This window comes from Egretta garzetta, unplaced genomic scaffold (assembly GCF_000687185.1).
Source record: "Egretta garzetta isolate BGI_Z169 unplaced genomic scaffold, ASM68718v1 scaffold163, whole genome shotgun sequence".
NCBI classification, from domain to species: Eukaryota; Metazoa; Chordata; class Aves; order Pelecaniformes; family Ardeidae; genus Egretta; species Egretta garzetta.
Genome location: NW_009259308.1, coordinates 6,123,515 through 6,150,549, shown reverse-complemented (window position 1 = coordinate 6,150,549; position 27,035 = coordinate 6,123,515). Strand labels below are relative to the sequence as shown.

The following is a 27,035-nucleotide window of genomic DNA, read 5'->3' as shown; positions in this document are numbered from 1 at the left end:
CGGGGGCTCCCGTCTGCAGGGCCCGGGGCCGAGAGCCGGCGGGTCCCCTCTGCAGGGCCCGGGGCTCCGCTGCGGGGATACACGGGCAGAAGAGCAGCGGACCCCCAGCGCCTGCCCACTCCCACCGCGCAGGACTCGGGAGGAAAAACCATCTGAAAATCAAAGCTGGCCACAGGGTGAACAAAAGGTGTAATGATAAATTGAAATATCTTGTAGAAAGCAAACATGCATGTTATGGGGGATTCAAATCTCAAAATCTCAGGCTTTGTTGAAATTAACTTTCTTATACAGCTTTTATGACAAGAAATACGAAGTATTTTTGAAACTTGTGGAACATCAGAGAGAGTATCGCTCCATCATGAACAGCTTCTAATCCAGGGTCATGTAATCTGGGAACAGCAAGGGTAATGAATTTCCAGATACTTGTGGTGAGGGTAATTTCTTCTTACTGTACTGTCCATGTTAAAAATATACTTTCATCATTTAAAGTGTACATTTTAATTTTTAACGAGAAATAAAATGCACTCACTTCACTGTGAAGCACTGGGTATTTTTTTGTCAACAATCCCTGTACCCCAAGGACAAGGAATAATCATTTGCTCCAGTCAGAGAAGACAAGACAACCAGCTGCAGGTACCCCCGTGCGGTATTTGGGCTGGCCACAAGCAGGCATAGCACAAGGAACAACATAGCTGACTCGATGGATTTGAATTGCAGCTCTTTGCCATGTTTTTCACAGGTAACTACATCTGGCATCACACACGGTCCTATTAATTGTACTGTCTGCTACAGCTAAGACCCAAACGTGATTTCCATTGGAAAGTTCTGTTTGTTTTTTTTTTTTTTTTACTCTGATTATAGTATTTCTTTGGTTGCTGATATCTGAGGATCACTTTTGCAGTTGCGCAGTCTTTCTCTCTCTTTTTTCTTCTGTTTCCTGCTCTCTTCTTTCTGTCTCCATTCTTGTAGCGCAGTCATTTTGCTATCAATAATTTGTGCTATTTTGTCTTTTGCAAGTAACTTGCCCTCAGCGCACATTAATCACTCTGCAGATGTGAAACGGCCCACTGTTGACATTGAAAGACTAAGTTGAGCAGACACAGTTGCTGAAAATATGTTCATAATGCAGGTGCATTCCTTCCATCCTGCCAGCTGCCTCGTGGGGAGTCAGCCCTGAAACAGCCCACCTCTCTCTGTCCATTCTCATCACGTTGCTTTAGCCAGACCCAGCTCAGAGCGTGTGCATCTACACAGCCCGCCAGCTGCAGAGCTGAACTCAGCGACAGCAGGTAGGGGGGAAGCAGAGGGAGAGAGAAAGGCTTTTCCTTCCTTAGACTCGCATTTGTCAAGGCTCAGAAACCTCTTGGCTGCCTGCTGGCCAAATCCAGTCTACAAAAGGTGTTCCCAGGTGATTTTGAAGGTTGCTCTGGATGGATAGTTAGTCCTACAAGGTACCTCCAGGCTCACAGTGACAGGTCATGGCATAACTGGGCTGTGGAAAGGAAAGACTTTGGACACTCTGGTTGTATATAGCAAAAATGTTTCACCCCTGACAGTACAAATTGTTTTGATCTTGCAAGTTCCAAACCCCGCCAGGGCCTTCAGTGAAATTCTCTCAGAAATTCTTTCTTTCTCTGCCATTTGTCTGTTACCTCTTAATAAAAGATACTGTTTTGTTTAACATGCAAAACCAGGGATCCCAGCTGAAGGAGAGGATTAAGAAGTGAGGGGTGACAGAACAGAAGAGCGCATTCAGATGAACTACAACTCCTTTATAGGTCGCTCACGAGAACCCTCCTTTTCCTCAAACTGCGAACTACCACACTCTTGGTAAGCATGTATTACGCAAGGGAAACAACCTACCATCCCTTTCCATGGAGTCAGTATTCCTATAGGTGGACTCCATCTTTATACATTTAGCTTGATAGAAATTCCATTCTTTAGTATTGGCGTAGGCTGTAATTCCCAGTTAAATGCAAACAGAAGTTACACAATAACAAAATCACACTTAGAGAACTTGGAAAATAATAGTTTCTGGGTTTTTTTTATGTTAGTAGTCAGCACTCAAAAACATCTGGTGATTTTTTTAAAGAAACAATGCACTTCCTGCCTTGTAGTTCATGGAAAAGCAATTGTTGCCATTTCCAAAGTACCCATTGTTAAGAGAAACAGCTTTACAAGTTCAGGGACATAATTAAAGACAATGAAAGTTGATGGGAATAAAATGAAGAAACATCATAACAAGAAGAGTACAACAAGCAAGAAAACAACTGCAACATAATGGTATATCATAGCTTACAATTCAAGGGTGTAATAAAATGTGTCAGCTGAAAATATGTAGAAGGAAAAAACAGTTGGAGACCAGTGTATTATGAACAATAAATATTCATAAATTCTAATATATCTATTTTAATACACAATTCATATGTAAAAATGAAGTCCACTGACTCCAAATACATAGCAAATGGACAGATTATATGGGGACAGATGTGTAGGGTTGTCTGGCACTGTACCAGCATTTTTAACTCTTTGCAGCTCAACACAAACAGACATGCACACACACACACCCCCCTCCAGCTTCGGCAAACTCCCCGTAAACTTCTTGCTATTTATATCATCATCATAAAATTGGCCTTGATCTCTCTGGCTGAACCAGTACCAAGACTTAGAAGGAAATCACAAGGAGTGTATGAAGTCTAGAAAGGAAACAAACAGTCACGCTGACTTCGTTGAAGTTGATGCACAGAAATTGAGGAAGCTGTGTACCCTGCATAGGCTTATATGAAAGCGTTACACAGAGGTTTGTTCACATTTCTTGTATGGTTTTGTTAATGTTTTCCTTCCTTTGTAATACTTCTAATTTATAGTTGCATTTTTGTTCCAAGCTGGTGTTACTACCAGTTTCATATCCATTTTAAAATCAGGACTGTACTCATTATAGAGCTGTAAAAAACCTGTATTCCAATGGATGTGTAATCAGCTGTGATAACACAAAGCACTGATACAAGATTTTGTAGTGATACTATCTAACATTCCTTGTGTTATATAAGACTTAGCAAATTGTACAGTTTGCTAAGTTCTCAAAATTTTATTCAAATCGAGCCAAGATCTAAAATGTGAAAGCCCAAGAGTTCTAAAACTCTTTGACTGCAATTTGAGTGGCATTGTAATTTTAAGCTCTATTCATAGCTTTAGGCATTTTCAATTCAGACACTTTGTATGAAGATAAGTTACAGAAAAATGCAGCATGAAAGAGTCTAGCAAGTGTACAGTGTAAAAGCAGCCTTCTAAGCGCTTGCACATCGACTTACTTGCCCATGACAAGTATTGCTGCGTCCTGCTTCAGCCTTTGTCAGCAGCAGAATGACAAATCCATCGTACGCTGCCCCAAATCAAAGAGAAGCCTGGCATCGCTTGGTGAAGTTTGGCCAAGGAATCCAAGTCTGAGTCAGTCAGGACTCTGACAGCGTGCTCTGAGCTGCAGAACTTGCCATATTTACCCTATTAGATGCAATTTGCTGACAAATGTTTATCATGCAAATTAAGAGAAGGGAAACAACCACCATGTCATCAGCTGCTCCAAGCATCCTACAGAGAGGCCCAGGCTTCATGTCAAAGGGAGAAGACAAGCATATGATAGTTCCAAAGGAGCAAACAGCAACTCTTAGGAAAAAAATCCATACAAGACCACCCCAGGTGAAGATGCCTCGCAAGGCAAGAGTCAGGAATAACGGCATGTCATAAAGGTAACCTGCAAACTAAATATTCAGGTGAGTTACATTATTTTGCATTCTGATGCACACAGTTCTTTCAGTTCAATGTGTCCTTAAGCACTTTTAGATTCAAATATCTTGAATGCAGAAGCTTTCTGTGCTGTCCAAATCCACCTATGCTGTTCAATTGTTTTGCAGTATCTGGAGGCACACTTCTAAAAGGAATCCCCGCTGCCCCAGCACTTTGAAAAGAAAGTATTATGCTTGACATTGAATCCTTTTGGAAACTGGGCCTTAATGGCTGCACTGAGTATATGCCTATCTTTAAGACCTGGCATCAAGCATAGGCTATGAATGCTTGAAAATGAGGCCTCAAGTCTCGCCTTGGTGTGGACAGGAACCGTAGGACTGAGTGATTATTCCTCTTCATTCATGCTAGTTTGTTGGGCTGAAAAATAATATTCTCCTCCAAAGTGCTTAGTTTAGTCTGTAGATTGAAAGAGACTCCACAGTCCTTTCAGGGCAGGAGAGGAAGATTTGCTCTGATGATACTCTACACCCTGTCAAGAGTGGGCCTTACTTGTGCCTTCAGCCCTCATCTTTCACGTCATTTCCACTGCCTGTCATGTCTCTGTACCAGCTGGGAGTCCAGCTTTAGGGAATTGCAGAGCCAACGTGGACTGTTCAAATTTGGCAATACTTGGGGAAAAAAACCAGCTGCTTTCTAAGCTGGAATCTGATGTGAAATTCTAGAGGCAAGTTAAAATCCTGGAGTTCAAATCTGAGTTCATAGTTGAAAGTTCCAGCCTGACCATCTCTAGTTCTTCTTTGCTTCCTCTATTTCACCTCACACTGCTTTCTCCTCCCTGCCAGGATGACTGCAAGGACTCCTCTGAGCTAGGAACTCCCAAGAAGCACCTTTACGAGAAGGTGCTGGACCCAGCAGTGGAAGGTAACACTTCCACTATGGTATTGCCAGTAGGGGCATTAAAGGATAATTCACATAATGATACAAACTAGTTCTCATCGCTGGGTATCTTTCAGTCCTCTGAGTGTTATGCAGTACTAGGTAAATGTAGATTTATAAATACTTACAGGTCGAGGTTGCCCTGAGAAACGCTTGTTGTAATCTCTAATGTCATGTACAATTTGTTTACTTGGCTTATCTTGTTGCTTTTCACAAGAGATGTTATCCAGAAGAACCACCTTCATAAGAAAAGAAGAGCGGCATTAGCACAGTGTATTTTAATCTCCCATATAAAGGACAGCTTTCTGTAGTACGTGTCTCTCCATAGTCTCTGTCTTGCAACTGGACCTTTGTCTGGCTCTGGCAGTTCCACAATAGCAACAGTATTTTCCTTTTATAACCTGTATCCAACCTTCCAGTACAACAGGCAGCCTCTGACCAGGGTCAGATGAGATTAGGAACTTCCATATTGCTTTATTTATGGAATGTTATCCCAGAGATTCAATAAACTATACAGAAGTAAAATGCTGGAGGCCTGTTTAATATTTCACAGAGTTGCCTGATATGACATGTCAAATGATAAACGCGAATGGCTGCAGGGTCATTCAAGTCTAAGTGGGTTTCAAAATGCTGTGGAAAATTAGAGGATAAATACAATTGATCCTAAGAGCTCAAGCTTGTCATTTTGTATGTATCATAATGCAGATGTGTGCAAAGGGGGTAGGGCTTACCTTTTGTCTGCAGAGAGGGCATGTTATTGCTGCTAACCAGGGGCTATGTTTCCAGTATGTGATCAGACAGGAACCTACAAAAAAGAAAAAAAAAAAAAGAAACTGCATTAAGATACTTGAAATATATTTGAGGATATTTAATGTTTATAAGGAAGTTATCAGAATTGATAAACCCTCTTTCTACAACTGACTGTAAAAATAAATGGAATTCTTTGTTTTCGTTTTAATACGTGGTTTTACTCTGCAAAGTGACTGTAAAAATGGAGCCTGAGCTCTTCTACACTGGTGTATACACAGAGACACATGGATCTCCTAAGGGAGGCTTTGATTCAGTTTCTTTTCCTGCAGATAGCATCTTATTCCTGAAGCTCCCCTGCCTGTGGTTGAAGCGCTCAGGAAAACAGACACCCTTCAGTGCGCAGTGTTGGCTGCTACGGACAAAAGCAGCGCAGCTGCATAAAGGTAGGGCTCCTCCAGAGCTAGTATGACTTTTAAGGATTATGAGGGCCAGTTATCCCAGATTAAGCAACATGCACAGCCAAGGGACAGCCTGGTGATGCAGCCTCCTGGTGGCACAACATATATCTTGGTGATGAAATATCACACATCAGGCTATCTTGTTTGTTTGCTCTCCCCCCTCCCTTACTACATTTCAACTCCGTTACCCTGCTGGAACTGTGTAGCCCTGGAAGAGTGAGTTGCTGCTTTCTTTTTGATTCTTCTTACCCAGACAACTGCTAACTAATTTCCAAAGACAACATATGAAGGTCTCAGGTGTGAAAGAGGGCAGAGTCTGGAGACAGAAAGATTGAAGTGCACATGGAACCGACAGCAGTGGTTGACATACATGAATGTCAGTGCTGGCACTAACTTCAAAAACAGCAAAGCATAAATAGCATCTAATAAGAAGCAGCACAGCTTGACTTTCAGCTCCTGGGCGCAGTGTGCAGTGTGACAGGTCAGGAAAAAAAATCTCCCAACATTTAAACTGATCAACTTTGACAAGAACCCCAGTGAAAACAGAAGCAGAATGCTGTGCTGCCATTTCAATGGAATTGTTTTATTGAATTGAACAATGCTCTTTGTTCTTAAAAATAACCAGCAAGTAGTTTCTTGTAAGCAGTATTATAATGAGAAGTCTTCAGGAGCCCTCAGTGCAAGGTTTTTCTGCACCCAGACTTACTTTGCCTGTTTTCACTGAAAAGGGGAACACTAGAGAAACTGTGTTTGAAATCAAGTATGAAAATCTTCATGATGCTATCAGTTACATCTTATATGCTAGGACTAGGGATGTTGCATTTGTCCCAAAGATATTTTTTATGAACCTTGCTTGGACTTGTGCTTTTTACTTTTGTTTTCATTTGAGTGCAGGGTTTTCCTTTATGACTCTTCTACTTTGTTTGCACATACAGAGCAGTTGGCTGGGTGCACGGCTGTGTTTACATCTAAATGCCCATGCGGTATGTGTAAACTCAGTCTGGCAGCCAGCTTCCAGCTTTCGCTTGAACCTTTGCGTTTTGACAAACCTCCTGCCTGACTTCAGGAGCTGCTTTGACCCTCTGGGTCCAGATCCCGTATCGTGATCCATACGGCTGTATTGCTGTGCAATACCATGCACTCAGTCCCAATGATGACAGGGGGGCACTGATGGATCCCATAGTTCTTCAAGGGCTTTCAAAAAGGAAGCCTGTGGAAATTTGCTGCATGCAAAATCCTTTGTTTAGTAGAACGGGAAAGGAGGGACTCCTCTGAAGTTGACCTACTTGTGCTTTGGTGCATTTTTCATAAAATAGACAAAATCCTGTTTTAATCTAGCCTGCTCTACAACCTTCTGAGAGAGTCCGTAGGTTTCTCTAAAATACCTCTGTGGTTATTGTTAATTAGAAAAAAATAATATTGCTCAAGGATCACTTTTCAGTTGAACTTCCTGAACATATGGTTCGAACTGAAGCTGAAAAGGAAAACCTCAGGAAAGACTGTATGAATTACTACTAATAATGAAATCAGACATTTTTTATAAGTCCACATTAATCTTCTGTAGGAGCTCTGGGTTGACCACATTTTTTAAATAAAACTTTTACCAGAGCGGAATTTATTAAGAGAGCTCAGCATTGCCTTAGCCGTGTTCCACAGGGCATCAAGAGAAGTTTTATTACTGATTTCAGTCACAACAGACTTAGATCTACACAGAATGGTTTTGATAAGCTCAGTGTAAATTTTTATTGGTTTAAGACATGAAAAACAGACGTTACAGAGGCTGCTTCTACTGTATAAACATAGTCATAACATATATAATGCATTGCACTGGGATCGATGCTTCAGAGTGTAAATGTTGATGTACTTGAGGAAGGTAAAGCCTAGCAAAATATATACAGCTAACAGTAACAGTACACACCAAGTTTGTATATGGCACTTCTTTGCAGATCTCAAAAGAAAACTAAAGTCCATATCATTGTCATATCCACCGATGGAAAAGGGAAAATTAACCAGGCCAGAGAAAAAAGAAAGTTGATGATCATTGTTGTTATGTCTATCTTTGTACTTGAAACTATAACTACTGTGACATTATTTGAAACACATTTTGAGGCCAGACCCTTACTGTTTGTCCTAGAGTGAGTTATATTCAAAGCATCCTGTGTGTTATAAAAACAGTGTTACAAAAACATGAAACAACCTTAAGTATTAAGCGGTGTCACTCAGGAGGTAGACGAGCCCTACAAAGTGTCCCTAGCTGTTGGTGATCTGCTGATTTGTTGTGGTTTCAGAGGATGGAGGTAATGGCAGTGGTGATAAGGAGTTGTGCTGTGTGCATATCATTTCAACCTGGAGAAAAATGACACTTCCTAAAGATAAAAATGCGCTTTTCTTGCACCAGCATTAATGACATAGTCCCTTGTTCTCATTTATGCTTAGGTCTTTTTCTAAAACTCTTACATGGTGAAAAAAGTTAAGTGGCTTGTAAATAGAACTTGGATTTGCTTTAAGGTCTCTGTAAAATGCCAGAGCAGCAGAAAGGAGCTTGATGGTTCTGACCAGTGTCTTCTGATGTGTCTCACTGTTGCAGTAACAGATAGTGCTTCCTCCAGCCGCCTGCCTGCCCCTCTGCCAGAGATTGCTGATCTCATGCTGCACCACAGCCCAGAAGTACCTTCATGGGCAGTTTCGGCCTCATCAGATCATGAACTCCAGTCCCCTTCTGCCAGCCCCACTGTGGGGATTACAGCAGTCAGCAGGGAACCTGATAAGCAGCTGGGGCAGTGAGGTTGTAAACTTCACCTGTGAATTCACTGGATGATGTATTTCAGAGGTCTGAGAGAAACAACATTCAGTGCAAGTGTGGTGGTGGCCTTATCCTGCTGCCTTTCAAAGCAGGCGCAAAGCTCCTGCTGGCTCGGCTTTAGTGGTACAGAACGTGGGCCTTAAAAATCCGGAAATCCCCTTTATAAATGCAATTATGAACATAACTCCCTCCACTATTCTATGCTTCATCCTTGTATTCCCTTTGAAAAATTATTTAAATTTTGTAATCCTAACCATATGGCTTAGCAGCCTCAAAAAGGGCATTTAGCAGACACATTTAGCTAGAGAATTTTGGTTTTACTTAGATTATCCAGTGACTATAGATGCACAGCGGGAGGACAGGAGACCACACCATGGGCAGCCTCAACAGAAGGACCCTCTAAATCTGGATCTGTCTCTGTTAAGACAGATCCTGCACTGAAATAAGCAGTTCCTGAGCATGCATCGTGATGAGATGCCTTTGAACATTTTTCCCCTGTATGACCACACAGATTTACTTAAAAAACAACAGATTAAAAGGTTTATACATTATTAGAAGCTCACTTTTTGAATTGTTTAATATGTAACTTCCACTATTTTTTTTTCTTGTTTAGAAAGCTTTTACAGGACTATAAACCAATGTAATTATGCCTTCTTGCTCTAGATCACTTCTGCTTTATTTTAAGCAAATGTTTCACATGGAAAGCAAGTCTGTGGAACAGAATCAGACCTAAGCCCAGTGTATCTTACTCCTTATTTTCACCAACATAAATACAATCAGAATAAGTTTTATAGGATAGCTGGATTTTTATGCTGCTGATTAAAAAGACAAGCTGTCTTCCCAGAAGTGAGTTGGTGCTTCAAGGTAAGACTTCTTGTTTGTTACACCTTGAGCTTTCGCAGTTACAAAATGTATGGCTACTAGACCGTTGGTTTTTATAACAATTTTTTTTGTGTGATCTTCTGGTGCATTTTACCCTTTCCATGAGTTTGTGTTGTAATTTAACAGTATCCTCTGAGATGGTCTGTTACTTCTTGTCACCTTAAGACTTCTTGGCCACTTCAAAAGTGGCACCTTGTAGATGTGAAAGTAATGAGCAGATAAAAATACTATAGCTGATTTTTTTGGAGAATATAAAGATGGTAATTCTCTGCTTCTAGTGAAAGCACTTACATTAATTCCATGGGGGAGGGCTTGGTCCTGGTTGTTACACAGGACTTGAGATTTCTGTAAGAAGAGCGCTTTATTTAGTAGCCTGTGTAAGCACTGCACTGCCAATCCAGAAAACTTACCACAGAATAAATGTCCACAGTTGGTTTCTACCGGGAGAGTAGCTGTCTGGAGACAGATGGGGCAGCTGAAGTCGCTGTGATTACGAGGTTGCCAAATTTGGAGTGATTCCTGAAAGAGTAGTAGTACAGAGTCTTCAGTAAATTAGTATTTTGATTGACATATTCAGTTCATTAATAATAATATACTGTGATTATCAGAGAGTCACAGAAACATAGATGTCACGCATAACTAATGATTACCGCAGCAGATAATGAAAACTGGGCACAAAGAAATGAAGTGCTTTGTGTAGCCCTACAGAAAGGACCAGTGTCAGAGGTAAGATCATGATGCCACGTTTCTGCTGCCAGTGATATACCCACACACCACTGGATAATACTTAGGTTTTGAAAGCCAGTCGAGTTTGCACTGCTGGCTTGTCTAGCTGTCGTTACTAGTCAGACAGCACCCGACGTCTGCCTCGGTAGCTTTTGGATCCTTTTCCTCCTCCTCTGTAGTTACATCTATCGCTTAAACGTACTGAAATAAAGACCGGTGCGTTCTCTGCCTTCCTTGGGTGGCAGAATGGTATCCTTAGTGTGTACCACAAGGCTATGTAACAAAAAGACTCCTTTAAGTAAAAAGATTGCTCCAGAGAACCTTCCCTTTGCTTAGCAAACTCTATAATTAAGAATAATATTGAGCTTTGTCGTTAGAGCGGAAAGATAAGAACTTTGTAAGCCTCTGAAATGCTAAAGAGGCACTTTGAAGCTATTTGTATTACAATATTTCTGTAGGGGAAAGGCTGAAGGATGTACGTTGGTCTTCCAGTCTTTGCTCCTAAATCATTGCCTGAAAGCAGTAAAAGTCTATTTGGCAGTATGTTCACCTATGCCAGGATTGTTTGATTGCCAGTGGGAGATTAAAAAAAAAACATTCTTATTTGATATTGTTTCCTCACCACATTGAAACTTTTTGCTACCTTTATTATGATGCATTAGATAATCTGTAATGGATGGTGGACCTGCCTACTTTGTCTTAGCACACCATGGAGAAACTTGCATTTGACCATATGTTCGATTGCCATAACCACAATGAGGTCAGTCTTTGAAGAAAATGTAATAATAATGTGGTTAGTGTCCTTTCTTTCTCAAGATAAAGTTATTTCAACGTTTCTGTCAGTCCCAGAAACAGAGGAGCGCTTCTGAAATTGGGAGGGAGCTTCCAAGGAGGTTCCTCCACTTAAAGGCAGAGTCTTGAAGGTTATTGACTGTCCTTCACCACCTACCCATGTTTAGCGAGGTTCAACAGGAGATGGCATCAATTACAGTTTTATTTTGTATTTTGATAAAAAAATTACGAACTTCACAGGTTTCTTAATGACCACAGAGGTCCAGCATTATATGGAATGGGTATTATTTCTCCATTCCCGAAATAAGGCATTCAGATGAGCTGATGGCATACTTTGAGATTACAGTATCACTGTATGCTTGCTGTCCCTTGTTGCCCTGGTTGCTTATTTGTTTTTCAGATACCTGATTGCCACCTGTCTGCACGACGGATCAGTGAATACAATTCCAAGTATTTGACCTATTTATAGAAGTTTTGATGAGGAGAAAATTGAATAGATTTTATCTTTTGCATGTCAAATACCGGAAGATCCAGAGTGACAGTGAAGATTCAAGCTCGCTTGACAACAGGCAATGATTTTATTGAAGTAATTATTTTTCCTAATGTAGTAATTCCAAAAAGAAAAGAGGTTGTCATGTAGGTCTCCAAATGAATGAGCAGGAAATGGGGTCTCTTACCCCAGCCATGTCTAAAATTAGAAGTTCACCAAATTAGTAATTTTAAATCAGCATCTTTAATGCCAGTCTTTCCTTCGTCTAATGAGGATCTGTAAATATAAGAACCGGAGGTTTTAAAACAACGTGCTATAACTACTGGAAAAAGTCTTTCTCCTTTACAGTTTGTGAAGTTACAGATGTATTTGTTTCTGATTTCAACAGAAAACATTCAGATGCTGAAGGTGTTTACACTGTTCCCAGGTTTTCCTCTCCATGCACTGATGAGATTATCTCCTGCTGAGATAACAACCACACGATAGCCCGACGAAGCTGGGATGACTGGATATGAATAACTAAAACGTAACAATGATCAGATTCAAGTCCAGTGCACTGGCAGGTGAGCTCAGGCAAGCAGGTTTTAACACAGCACTACCTAAAATTCACACGGCACACCACATCCCCGTATTTTGACTTCCCATGCAATAGTGATGGGGTATTTGCAGACTGGGAAGAGTGTTGTTTCAACTGATACAAGCTGTAGTAGTTTTCATCGGCTGAGGAACTGCCCCAGAGCAGTTGTGTTTATAAACACTGCATACATGACATAAGCCACTTAGGTATCTACTCTTTATTTTTGCAAAGTAATAACACACACATTTCTTTAGCTTCGTCTCATACAACAAAGGGAACCAAATGTGTTTCTGATTATGCAATAGATACCGAGTCAAGGGAAACCCAGCATTCCCAGACCATAACCGATGGAAATTTTGAAAAGCTCTCTTGCCCTCTGCAACCTCAACAACTTGAGTGTATTTTGTATTAGAATGTGCTGTACAATAATTAACTTACTATATGACTCCTAGGGGACAAATGATTATAGTTTTTTTCCAGATGACTCATCTTCTGCTGACTTAATGAGCAAGTCTGCAGGAACAGAGTTTGTGCTGTTCAGAAAATAGGAAAATTGAATGTTGCTGTGTTGCCGTATGATACCAGTTCTGGCTGCTGGGGCAAGCTACCACGCAAAGGGGCTGGAAACTCGTCAGCTGAGGGCAAGTTGCTGTTGAGGCCTTGAAAATGCTCTCAGAGCATTTGAGTTAGTTAGGATTCTATGAATGGAAAGAACCAGGCAATGACCCTATATGAATGACACTTGGTGAAGAATACATGTGTGGATATGATGAAGAAAAATTAGTCAAACTCGGTACCATGAAGCAGTGTTTTTTACCTTCTTGTAATCTCTAGCCTACTGAATGAAGCGAGGTAGGAAACTCGACCAGCTCTGGCAGTATGACTAACAGGTGGCAAATTCTGAGGAAAAAAAATAGGCAGTTCTTTACATTTACAGTTTAGCAGGGAACGTTCTTCTTACGGATGCTAGAAATCTCTTGAGTTCAACAGACTCTGGGCATCAAGACTGAGGAAGTTCCTGAACCATACATTGCTAGAGAATAAAAGAGTATTCTGGGGAAGCATCATTAATGTTTCTTTATTCTTCTGTAGGCATCCATTGCTGCAGAGAGGGCAAGATGGCCCTGGGTTGACCTGGTACATCCATTCTTAGATCAATAGAGCATTTGGGGGGAAAAACAGCCTCGGAGTCAGCTTCAGCAAGGGTATCAGTGGCTTAGTCTTGTCCTGAGTAGATAGGCTAGGAAAAACATGCCAAATGTTGCATTTATTTTTAATGGATTATGTGCTAATAATCAAATTCCTGATTTATTTAGTCCAAGCACTCAAAAGGGTGTTCAAGTTGGCTTTATCCTAGTTATAAGGGGATCACCCAGCTGGATCTGATAGAAAGAGAAGACATGATATCTGGTAGCTGTAAGTCTGCCAGAATTCATTTACCCCTTCCAAAATCTTGAGCCAGCCTTTGAACAGTTGAACTAGCAGACTGAATTAGAGGTTGAAGTGGCGATCGTGGCAGTTCGTATTTTGTGCCACGAGGCTGTGAGTTTTTGATGGCATTAGTCTTAACAAAACAAAATACTTAGCGTGACTTTGCCTAAAATGACAGATTTTTAAGGAGCTTCCTGTCATACAGTAGTTCTACATGTAATTACAGACAGTAATTAAAATTGTTGTTCCTGTTAACATCTCAGGTTGGAAACTTTGAGAGTGCCCAATGAAGTTACTACTTCATAGACTTGTATTTGGATCTTGGTGCCTGTTTCACCTTTGAAAATCCCAGGCCTGGATAATGCCATACAGACACTGTAAAGCAGCTTTGAGGAATAAAAAGAAGACTATGTAAGTAGTTTTCTATGTAGCATCCAGAAATTATGCTCCTGTGCCAGGAACATCTCTGCTTTGGGAGAAGTGGGGCAAATTTGCACCATTTGTTACCAGAAACATCACGTTCCAGTAACTGTTGATTAGCTGCAGTCATATTAGGGAGTGCCACAAACTGTAGTACAGAAAACCAAACGTGGAAGTTCCGTCAGGATTCATACTGCTCACACTGGTGAGGTTTCAAACAAGTTTGTTTCCAAGTCTAAGAGACAGAGGGAAGCTGAGGAATTCTTCAGACCTGAAACCAGAGCATTCACCCCTTGTTATATGAAGGAAGATACCCAAGTCAAGATTTTCCATCCTATTCTCTTAATACTACTTTGAACACCTAATACCAGCTTTTAACATTCATCTTTAAAAATCCTCAAATATTGGCATTTCTAACCCATGTGTTCTTGGGAATCATGCTACAGCCAGAATGGGACAGTAAAATGTATAGTCCAGTAGAAGCCAATTTACTTCATTTGAAAGAAATGGGGGTAAAAAACCCACCCAAAGTTCAGAAGCAGGTTATTCTGAAAAAAAAAATCCAAAGATCCAGAGAAAGCTTTAAACTCTGCCACCTCAAATTTTAAGTGCCACAATACCTATCTTTTGGGTATCCTTCCCACCGTGAATTCCCTAGTTCAGAGTTACGACTCCCAAGCACCTTATATAGCACAGAGAGAGACTGAGACATATATCAGTAATACCCAAATCACCCAGGCCAAGTACTGAAGGCGCCTGCCATTAACTGACAGCAATACTAGACGCATAGGTTATGTCTAAACTGTCACCATTTGCAAGGAAATCCCCATCGTGTTGTGAAGCCGGGGGACCCAGCATCCTCTCAAGTGCACAGGAGTATTCTTTGAAGGAACTGGGCAGGGCTCAGCATTTTCAAGGAGTGGTGCTGGGCACCTTTTAAATAATTCTCAGTAATGAAAGCTTTCACCCATGTAAGGAACACTGGCATAGTGCTCTCACTGACCAAAGAGATTCAATCCCCACGCCCAGGGAGAAAACCCTCATCACTACACCAGTGGAGACCGTCAGCAATTTTCATCAGACCATGTGCCTGAACGAGCTAATGGACATAAAGTGACTCCCTGTCTAAAAATGCCCAGGGAAAATGAACCTACCCGTTTCATCAAACTAGCAAGACAGTAAGTTGCATGTACCGTGACATCCATGCTCATACATGACACAAATGGCTTTTGAAGACTTACATTAAGATTATGGGAGTTGCAATGGATGACGAACTACGGTGCTTCACCTCAAATTTTAAATTTGCTGGTTGGCAGAGACCATGGGAAGTTTACGTGTTTATTTTTAAATACAGTTTGAAGTTTTACTAAAATCAAGTCCTTATGTTTATATTCCTTTCTCAGCATCACCACAGGTGTTACTTGCTTTTGGGGTCAAATTTGCAAAAGAATTCTCCAGGGAGGTACCCCATCAGGGGCCAGGTTTTGAAGCCGTTCAAGCCCAGAAGTTCCCTTTGTGACAGATTTTTGAGGAAAAGGAGATCTTTTCAAATCCAGACAGACCTTTTGGCTTAAAATGAAAGCTGAGCATTTCAGAAAATAATTCTAGTAGAACTCCACAAAATTAAGCCCATTGATCTAAAATGCTGCCACTAGATTTGATGCATTTTCAATACTTAAATACAAAAGGAAGGCATGAAGTAGTGATCAGGTCCTTGATTATGAAGCCAGAAACCTTTGTCTCTGTAACACAGCTCAGATCACGACATCTTTCAGTTTTGCCCCGTTTAGTTTTAGTTTTTTGCCCGATTTAGTTTTAAAGCATCAGTGACGAGTCCATCCAGCTCAGATCACGACATCTTTCAGTTTTGCCCCGAGGAGATTTAGTTTTAAAGCATCAGTGACAAGTCCATCTTCATCGGCATGCTTGAAGAAGAAGGACTTAAAGTTTAAAAGCACTTAGCAGATTCGAGTGCTAACAAACATTTATTAATTTTTCCATGAACATGTGCCATTATTTAGAAGTAAACCAGACCTTGCTTTGAGGTTTAAACTTGTTAGGAAGGCATGGCACTGCGTGACCTCTTGGTCAGATTCCTGTGATAGGCGAGCAGCTGCTCCGTGTCTGTTACAAGGCCAATGAAGATGATCAGGGAGGATATACAGGGCAGCTTATTTGACAATACGTATTTAACCTAATCACAAGCAAATGAAAATATGGCAAATTTTAAAGGGAAGAATTGATTAATGCAATTTTTTCAAAAGCAATCTGATGATTAAAAGTATAAATAAATACTTCAATTATTTATTCATAATCATTCCAATGAACACTGCCTACCATGGTTCAGAAGACGTACATAAAGTTTGGCTTACCATTCCTCTTTCCAGAAATGTTTGAGGGGAGCTGAGTAGGTTGCACCAGCTGACAGTGTTGGTGTGGAATCATTCATTGAGGCCAGCGATGCGTCTCTGTCAATTATTGACTTAGTTGCCCAATGGCAAGGGTCTGTCAGGTTTTCTAAATTACAGTTATGAAAGAAACGTGGTGGGGTTCATTTTTCCCCTCAAATAAAGCAAATCTGCTATAAAAACCAGAGGACTCCTGGGAAAAAAAAAAACCAACAGCCCTCCCTTTGTAAAATGGCTAAATAAATCTTCTTCCCCCCAAAAGATGTTGAACATAATTGAAAAGATACCTGAAGCTAATAAAAAAATTGCATGACTATTTTTAAATATTAACTTGATCAAGGGCACGCTACAGATATTTTGATCATCTGATAGAGTAGCAGCTTATCAGTACTATTGTGAAACAGGCTTAGGACTTGCCAGGCGCTTGTGATACTTTGGAATTGCGTAACTGCAGAATTATATTGTGTAACACAAGATTGCCCAATTAATCAAGAAAAGTGCAGAATTTAAGCAGAGGGTTGAACATGCTAAAATAATTTTAGTAGATGGGCATGTGTACTTCATAAGGTATTTATTTTTTGTCCTGCTCCATGGTCCTTCAGGAAGGTTTGATTTCTGTAAAGATGTTCTCCAATCTAGTGCAGCAAAATTAATAAGGAAACCTGTAAAGGGCTTGGTTTTGTGTGGAGTTAACCATCCGGATACTGATTCAACAAGGCATGGAAGCACATGCCTGATTTTCAGCCCTCAGGTAACACATAACCTCGTAGGGAGGGGTGGAGTGGGAGTCAGTAATATTGGAAGAGAAATACACTTAGAACAAAACAAAGCAATTTTCAAAGACTAATAACCGGATGGGATTTGTAGCATAAACAATGCTCCTTGTTAGTCACCAGTCCCCAGGGCATCTTCCTCACTTTGTTACAGATAAATTGGCAACAAATGAAATACTGTACACGATTTCCCGCCCTGGGTATGCAGGCGTGCTCGCATGCCAGTGTGATAGCTGTCATTTATTATTTATCCAAGTATGTATACAAATCTACAGTGTGATTTAATTACTCATTAAAAGGTGCCAGACTGACAGATGCAGAAGCTGGAGCCATTTCTTTATCCAGAGAACTGACGCCGTGTAAGCAGTAGCATCCTCTCCAGGCTGCTCCAGTAAAACGCTTCACCCCGATGGACTCCCCAAATATCTGAGCATTGCTCTTTCTCACCAACCTTTTCCCAACTACTCTGCTCAACATGTTGAATTCATGAAGGCTGCTAACAAAAATGTCAGTTATTCCTGTGATTTTTAGACAGGAATGTTTACACACTGGAACATTGGTTTGAACACATTAAATCTATTTTAGCTAGTACTAACTCAGAAGAGGATTTGAATGGTTTTAATACAGAAGTGAAACCCCCTCTAACTAAATGATAGCAAAAGGATTATAGATGTTTTGTAAAGGTGAAATGAGCCCAGATTTCCTTGTACTCGCCAGGGGCTGTATGCATAGTGCTGTGGCTCTTTTGCAGGCAGTTATGGCCTTACCTAACAGACACGCTAGTCTTGGAAACTGGATGCTAAATCCTGCATTGCGTCAATAAGTGGGATTTGGGTTCCATTTTTTATGTCACTCTAAACCTATTATTGCTTAGTTACCACTGCAGGTCAAAGCACCCCTCCTTGGCCCCAGGCACAGTCAGATGCAGGGCAGCAGGAACCTGTGGCTGCCTCACACTTAGACTCAGCGCCCAGTCTGTAACTGGGAAACTGAGATGTTATTAGGCTTGACTCATCGAATTTGACCATACCTGTTTGCCAGAGAAAGACTGTTAAATAATAGCAAAGTTCCCTTCACATAGCTCCAGAATATTTTGAGAAAGATACCGGACATGATAAAAATCTCCTAAACTTCTATGAATCTATACGTTAAACAATGATTGCCCGTGGCCACCCATTCCTATTGCCTCGCTAACTTTTTTGGTCCCAGTACATGCCTGGAAGTTGCAATCCTGGATCCATTTTGTCTCATAGTAGGTTGGGCTTTTCTGGTGCTCCATCTTTGGTCAAGGCTGTAAAGCACAACTACAGTGCGAGTAATACAGTTTACTGATAATAAGCTTGTCATTTTGGCTTTGGAGTTTGAGCTGGCAAACGCTTCTGTGCCTGAGTTATTTTGCATAGCCAAATAGTCCTATCAAAGCCAATGCGTCTTGCCAACCACTCGTCTTATTGTATTATTAATTCCCAATTTTACAAATAAAGTTTCCTATTCTACTCCACAAAAGCCTACCTAACCAAAAATTGGGCCTGAGAAGTATAAAGATGGGACTGAGAAGCATGAAGATGTGAAATAACACTTCCTGGCAGTGTTTTGGAGCAGGGCCTATGTAATGGCATTTGACACAGACCAGGGGGGGTTCGGCTGAGATGGAGTTTTGCATCATGCACTCTCAGCGTGTCCCAGCTGTGACCTAATTCCATCCTGGGATGTAAGAGTGCTGGCTGCTGCCTGCTGGCTATGTAGGCAGGCTTCACAGTGCTCTGCTAAAATGAGGAGCTAAGCTATCAGAACCGCTGTGAACCTGGTTCCTGTGCGAGAGCAAACATGTCAGCCCAGCTGTTGGACAAGAGCATCAGGAAAGCAAGAGAGAAATCTCTTCAAATTGAAACATAAGTGAATGGCTTGCAAAATCAGACAATCGTAACTTTTAAAAAACGTTCCAAGTGCAAAATGTAATTTTGTTAGAAATGCCAACAAAAATAATTGTAACCTCCCTGGCACTGCTTAGAGCGAGCAATCTGTTACAAAGAAGCTTGACCTCCCCTGCTGTAGGAGTTGACTTTCACTCTTTGGAATATGCTGTATCAAGAGAACCTTAAAATATGAAAGAAAATGTGTTCAAAATTTCTAGGCAAATTTAAGCTTATTTTCAAAGAAAAAAATTACATCGATGTAAAAATGATGTGAAATCTGAACTCAGTTTTGACAGGTGCACACTAACTTGCTTATTTTATAGATAAATGTTGCAGTGAGTATCGGAACAGTTCATCTTATGTGTTACATACCTATAGCTATCCTACTCTGTGTAGCTATGGTTGGGTTTTAGACATTTCTGTGTTATTTAATACCAAGTGGTAGCTATGACATTTTCACCTAGTGTTTCTATTTTCGAACACAGACTTTTCTTCTTCAACTAGAGAATACTATTTAAATACTCCATTTAAAAACATGTCTTTTAGTAATTTTTCACATCAACTTACAGATGTTGAGAAAGGAATACTCTTTAATAACTTAGCTGTTAATTTTCCACTTAAAAAGAATGAACAAGTTATTAACATTTTATTCAGTGAATCTTCTATACTGATAATGTTTTGGAATAATAAGATAATGATATACAATAGGTACAATGGAACATAGTTTTGAAAATTATTTTGTGTTTAGGGAGATTAGAGATATTGCCAGAATTAGTTTCTCTGTGCAAGACTACATACCAGTACCCTGGCACAGAATCAGCTTAAAGGGATTACTTCTTTTTGGAAATTAAGTTTGTGATTTCTCTGATCCTGAAAAAAACCATGCTCATGAGCCTACTCATGAGTAATCCCAGACTGTGGTGAAAACTGGAGGTATTTGGTGCACAATATTAAATAAGTGCAACAATATTCTCAGGATCAGAATCTAGAAACCGAAAGGTCTTGCTGGGGCACAAAACCACCTGCCAAACCAGTGCCTTTGTCAAATGGAGTCACAACATTGCACTGCCTTTTCAGCGCACCTGTGGAACAGGATTTGAAAGTGCAAATGTGGATTTGTTTGTGACAAATACGTCTCTGTCATAATTCATATCCCAGTACTGAATTTTTTGTTAATGGCACCAACTGAAATTGTATCTGAGAAATTTAATACATGTGAACTTGTAAAGCCACGAGCTGCTACCACGACAGCGCAAACCGTTCCATGATGTCAATTAATGTCAGCTAGCGAATACTGGAATTGCCAAAGACCACTTTCACTTATGACCTTGTTTACTGGAAAAAAGATAAGAGCACTAAAATAGAAGTGCAGATATCTGAGAGAAAGTAAACAAAAAGCCAGAAATAGAAAAGCATAGATATGAGATTGACAAACGTTGGAGAAACAACTGAGGAAGCGAGAGAGCATGCTATGAGGGAAGGTTACAGTGACAAAGTGAGGTCTTGTTGAAGAAAAATGATGCGGTAGAGGTGTAAATATTTTATTCTGCTCAAGTCACTGTTCATAAAAGTTCCCAATTCTGAGATGTTTCCCTGAGATAAATGAGGTAAATCATTCCTTAAAGATGTTAACCATTTATTCTCCTGCTGTATGAAGCCAAAAGGTACAGTTACAAAGATCCGGTCACAATCTTTTTTATAAATGTAGGTAGTTAGTTTCCCACCTCTGACCTGCTTTGTTTCCAGTATAGCTTTTTATGGAATTTAATGAGACATCAAGACTTTCGGCTCTGTGGCATTATTTCCACCCCCAACATGGGAATTACATTATTCTAAAGCAGAGATAATCCGTCATTCTCTGCACTCATCCTTTATCATTCTTTAAGGGGTGACCAGGTAAGGTAGTCCTCATATAGTCTGTCTTGTCTTTTTCTTTTTGACCCTGCAAATTGAATTCTTTTCCCCAGGAGAATTTAGAGACAGTGGACTGGTCAGAGACACTCACATAGATAATTTTAAAAGAAGCCACATTTCTGCAGAGGCCATGACTCTGAAGAGAAGTCAGGCAAGCAACTTAACCATTGCTTCAAATCAAGTCCAAGCAGCCTCTCTGTCCATTCAGCCCCTTTCCCCGTCTCTTCTTTCTCCAATAAAAAAACTATCTAGGTTTTGTTTATTTGTCTTATGCATGAGATTAACAATAGATTTCTACTTTGCAATTTAATATTCTCTGTAATAAAATGTGATCCACATAGCTCAGGCTAACAATATTGTTAAAGTAACATCTGTTTCAGTTTATCAATGCCTACTTCACTGACATATGATAAATCGTAATTAATATATGTATAAGTACTTGCTAGTTTTTCCTGAAACTACTATAATAAACTAAATATTCCAAAAATAGTAACACAATAATTGTGTTGTTATTCTGTGTAACAGGTGTAGATGCATTTGTACTCTACATACACATTCCCTGTATCACATGGGCTAAGACAACTATACCTGAAATTTTGTAACCAAGGACACCATAATTACTCCAGTCAAAACAAAATTCATTGTAAGAGACTTGAAATGCCAGTCCAAGCCTTCATGGTTTTAATGAGATGACTATTTCCTACCACAAGCAAGACTGTGGGGATCACAGAAAATGTTCATTGAGTTAAGATGTGCTAAGAAAAGTGTAAAGAAGAGCATAAATGGCTCAGGAATTCCAGGAATCCCACTGGCTTAAACAGTCTTCTATTAAAAGCAAGTGTTCTCATAGTTGAGTGACTTCCAAGAAGGGCCTCAAGTGATGAAAGTACTTCCATCAAATGTGAAAATACTTGAAAGATGCTTATTCCATGTGAAAATATTTCCACCTTTCAGAAAAGCCTGAATACAAGACTCCATTGATGAATACACTCCCGTTCAAGATATTAATTTTCAGAATATACACAATATCCAGAATTCCTACTATTTTTTATAACAAATAAATTACAATGACTTCCATCTCCTATAACAGCCAGACAAAATACTTCAGAGTATTTTACAAAAGAGATACTTCAGTTACATTGTGAAAAATTTTACATTCATCGTCATGACATTGCTCCCATTTCCCTCGGGGCATAATTGACCTGGAAAGTATCGTAGAGCATCTTCAGAGAAAAAGCCAGGGGATCTCCTTCAAACACACCACAGCACAGAAGTCGGTCGTGTTGACTAACTGTGCAATATAGACATACCCTATATACGATTTATCGTCCTACCCCTACCCCATTACCTGAAACACCAATAACAGGACCTCCTGCCCCCACCAAAAATCATGTGAGTGCATAGACCAGAAACACCGTGAAGCGGTCAGCTATCCCAGCAGTATTTCAGCCACCAGGATTGTCTCTTTTTACTGTTTCTGGTTTTATCCTTTCTTTCCATCTCCTCAAGCTGTTTTTCTCAGAGCGAAATCAGGAGCTAAGCCGGTATCATGTGCCCAAAGAGCTCCTTTTCAGGTCACTGTAAGATTTTCTCGGTACCTCAACCACTCCCAGCTCTGGGAGTTACTGCTCTTGTAAAATGCAGTTCATGGTGAGATTGGAAAGCAGTAATGAAATAAGCCATTTCCCCCTCACCCCTTATGCCTGAATGGAGTAAGCAACGAATTGGCATGGCTCTTACAGCTGACACAGGTCTCTTGGGTAACTTTCTAAGGCGCCTTCAGGCCCTGGGGCCACAGCAGTAATCACAAGGCTGTGAGTGCTGACTGCCAGTGACCTGCAGTTTTTGGAAGCCTGTTCTGTCTCTTGTGCAATCAGGAAACACAAACCAGCGTGAGACCAGCAAGGTACTGATAATCTCCAGCCAGTCAAATAACATGAGTGCACATTAGAATCATGATGTGGGGTTTTTCTTCATATTTTATGATTTTTAGGTGTTCAGTTATGCTGATTAATCTTTATTTGATTATAAGAACTTCTAAATTGGCCACATTTGGGGAAAAGACAGATAGCCAATGCCTTTTTCATGAAAATATAGCCACTTCCAATGCACACAGAGCTTGATTCAAAAGGAAGTGGGAGTGTATATGCCAGGAAGATGTAAGAGATTATGACAGGACGTGAAGGGACATGCGGCCCAGGGAATAGAGCAGGTATCAAAGCAGTTTGTATTGTGTAATAATTAACTGCATACATTTTGGCAATTGGTTAGTTTCTAGTTTCTGCATCTGAAAAATCCAATTATGCCTCAGCACCACAGAACATCATGAGGCTTATTTGATGCTTCTAAAGCTTCTGAAAGATGCTGAGGAAGCGCAGATTTTCACAAACCATATCAGTCAAGCCACTAAATATGACTGAAAAGCTGAGGATCATTTTTCATCCCATGTATTCTAATGGCGAGAAATGTGCAAGTTACATAACTAACCACCAAGTGTCACTGTTCGGTATTCTTACATTCTGACATCTTTGTTCCCAAGTGCTTAGAAAATCCCTTTTAGATGCAGTCCTGTAAATGAGGATTTTCCAACAAGAATAAAAATATTTTCAAACTACAAGAGACATGCATATCTGCCACACAAGGTACAGGAAAACTGAAGTGTCTGAGTATGTGGCTTTCTTGAGCAAGCCACCGAGTAATGTCTGAACTAAATATTGTTCATGTTACTGGATATAATAATGTAAGTCCCACTGAAAATTTAAAAAAAAAAAAAGAGGAATCAGATTTTATTTTTAAGCCTAGCAATTTAAATTATTGTAGCAAATGCCATTCTTCTTTTTTGCTAAGGAAGGTAGACAACCCTTACTGATAGACTGTCAGATGCTCTGTCAAGAAGGCAAGGGATGCACTATCAAAAAGAGTGAACACATTTTAAGTAAGTTCCCACTGCGGGAAGTAATTTAACCTGACTTTAAAATGCAGGAACAGCGGACATTAGGCATGAGGAGACTGAAGCGCAGTCCTGGTGTGAGGTGCCAAGCTAGAATGTTAAAACAGGTTCATAGTCTTCGATTGGCACAAACCCAGAATTTGCTGACATTCATGTCAGCTGCAGCTCATGAAGAACTTTCCAACCAGGCTTAAAAAATAAAAAATAAAAGCAAACTACCTTACTCTACATAACTTACATAGCCTCCCTTTGTTACTACTTATGCTAAGCACAGCTTGCCAGTGCTGTGGTGTTCCTGACGTGCCCCTGTGCAGCTGCAATTGTAAAGATGTAAAATATTGGCACAGATTTCCATATATATTTGTATTGTACTTTTCTGTAGAACTTGGTATGCTGTTATGTGTAACGTTCCTTAGAACGATCCTTGCTGTGTGCTAATACTGGTTTATCCGGGTGAGCAATCACTCAGTTAGCCATTTGATGCAGAGGCAACAGCCAGGTGTGCATAGGTGAGCCAATCTCTTCTGACATAATCCCAGATTACCAAACCTGTATAGCGTGCCTTTTCTTTCAAATGACTGCTGCTCCCACAGATCTCAGCCACGCTCCCTGCACTATGAATCCTTATGAGTAGTAATTTCTAGATGCTTTTGAATGAGGACCAACCCTGAAACAGGGGTACTAGGCCTTGGCCGGTTCTGATTACACTCCGGCCTTCCCTCCTGTCTGCACTGTACAGCCCTCTAGTAGAAAACTGTTCTCTGCGGTAGTTTTTGCACGTATGGAAGATGACCCCACTGAAACAGAGTATGTTGTCAGGGCCCCGAGTGCATGAGCAGACTTTAATGGCCTCACTTGGTGCCTCCACCCACACCCTCTGACCATGGCTATGGCTGTCACTATTTAAGATCAGCAATAGGCCTTCAGCAGAGTCACAGTCATGCCTGTGCCTGGCCATGAACGCCACTGATCTGGACTGTGACCTGTGGGCTGAATTCCCAGCTTGACCTCAGAATGGCCCGGTGATCATGGGACTGTGCCTGACTCTGGTTAACCTCGCTGGGCCTGACCCTGACCGGCGGTTTGCCTTCCGGGCTTTACCTTGCACTTGCCTCATCACCGTGAACTTGTCTGACCATCTGAACTCACGGTTGAACATCTCTGGACCTCCCCTGCTCACCTTGCTTGGACACTGTGGGATGAGGCCCTGGCTGGTGAAGTCCCTGCCCGGCTGACTGCATTCTCGCTCACGGCTCCATGTTCCCTGGAAAGCAGCTGGCTTTTGCTGCTCCCTGGCTTGTGCGGCATAAACCCAGCAAAAACGAGTTGCCTGTAGAAACTGTATAAAGAAAGCAAGTGTGTGAGAGGTTGAATTTGCAGAGAAAGAGCATACAAAACCAAGAAGTTAAAAAGCAGAATTATATGTTTCTGTGAAATTACTTGTAGGAAACTGGGTAAAGATTGGTAGGAAGTGACAGCCTCTACGATGTGATACTTCCTGAGAAGGGAAAGGACATAAAATAATAGGAAGGAGAATCAGTAAGCGAATGAAGAGGGGTAAAAGAAAAAATAAGAAAAACTAGTAGGAATTACAAAAGAGCAAAAATATTAAAAAACTAAAATGAGCATGCTTAACAGTACAAATCCCAGCACAGAACTCTGTGGGATTTTACTGTAAACCCCCTTTATTCCTTATTCTACTTTAATAAGGATTTCCGATAATCTTCTATGGCAACCAAATCTCTGTAAGAACCTTTAGTGAAGGAAACAGTCAAAGCGTTTCCAGAAATCCGAGTCCACTCTTGAGCCTTTATCAATTCTGGACAGTGCCGTGGTGGGAAATAAGTCATGTAAATACTGTCTGTGTCATCCACCACAATTTTAATCTCTGTGAGCCAAAGTAGAAACAGTAACAGAAAATTAAAGAATGTATCTTCACATAGAATAGCCAAATAAGAAGATCATATGACGCCTGTAACAGTTATTATTCAAGTTATTTAGTCCACTCTTACGGTGACCTAAACACTGCTGCGTTTAATGCCATCCTGCACATTCCAGTTAACAGGCAATGTAAGAATCTTCACAAACAGAATCAGCCAATAAAAAATAACGGTTAAAATCAATAAATAAAAGAGGCCTTTGGAGAGAAAAGTTACTGAAGCTCTTGTGTTGAAACAGCAGAGGGTCAGAGTAACCGCATCTTCTTCGTGTAAGGTATTTAAGAGGTTTCTCTGGAGCGTCTGCGGCTGGGTATTACAGAAGACAAGACCCTGAACCAGGCATACTCAACATCTGATCAAATAAGGGAAGTTTTTCCTGTGAAACAAATACAGTATTAAAGGAAAGCAAGTGAAAGAATTTTGGTGTGGGTTTTTTTCTGAAACAAAAAAGATCAAAGGAAAAAGCACTCCTACATTTTAGCTATCATGTGGTGATATACGCAAGATGAAAAGAACGTGCGTGGTGCCTGTCTGGTGGTGTTTGACGTGCTGTGCAGGCAGTCATTACAGGGCCGCCTGCGGAGACTTGGCAGCGTGCCCCGCGCGCTGCCCGGTGGACGCGAGCCTTGCTGGGGAGCAGCAGTTCAGCAGTGCCCCTCCAGCTGCCAGGCCTTCCTCAGCCCCCTCGCTGGCGGGGTGAAGGCTGCCACCCATGAGGCACTGGAGTCTGGTGGGTTTTGGGCAGTACTAGCGAGAGCCTCTGAGGCTGAGGAGAGAGAAAAGATGACAATATAAAGAGGTGAAACTGCCTTAGCCCTCCTCAATCCCACCCGCGCTGTTGGACAGGGGCATGTTGCCGCACCTCCTGGGAAAGGGTTGAAACGATTGCTCATCAGCCTCACATTTAAGCGCTCTCTGTCCTTTGCCTCCCCGAAAGAAGGAACTGGTATTTTTGCCTCATTTAACGGTGGTGTTTTTTAAGCAGTTCTGTATCCTGCTCTGAAAGCTACATTCGTGGCTGGTGCAGGTACACTGACCTACCTACACTTTAGGCACAGTTAAGGCTGAACCATGCCAGCAGCTCTTCACCCGCTGACCTCCACGGCCCGTCCGACCCCGGCCTAC

The 27,035-nt window shown here is 40.9% G+C and overlaps 2 protein-coding genes across 2 annotated transcripts in view; one reads left to right on the top strand and one right to left on the bottom strand.

Moving 5' to 3' along the window:
- The window catches only part of FGGY (FGGY carbohydrate kinase domain containing), a 327,463-nt gene extending 327,010 nt beyond the window's left edge, over positions 1 to 453 (top strand). The window contains exon 22 of the mRNA XM_009636237.2: positions 292 to 453. Within this exon, the coding sequence (XP_009634532.1) occupies positions 292 to 373 (82 nt within the window). The 3' untranslated portion in view covers positions 374 to 453. The remainder of the gene's footprint in view (positions 1 to 291) is intronic.
- Positions 454 to 3,452: 2,999 nt separating this feature from the next.
- Positions 3,453 to 26,803, bottom strand: LOC104123883 (E3 ubiquitin-protein ligase RNF170). Its single transcript, XM_035891755.1, is given in 7 exon segments — positions 3,453 to 3,758; positions 4,809 to 4,919; positions 5,412 to 5,485; positions 9,984 to 10,092; positions 12,741 to 12,817; positions 25,151 to 25,309; positions 26,659 to 26,803. Coding segments are annotated over 7 exon segments (981 nt in total).
- Between the last annotated feature and the right edge of the window lie 232 nt (positions 26,804 to 27,035).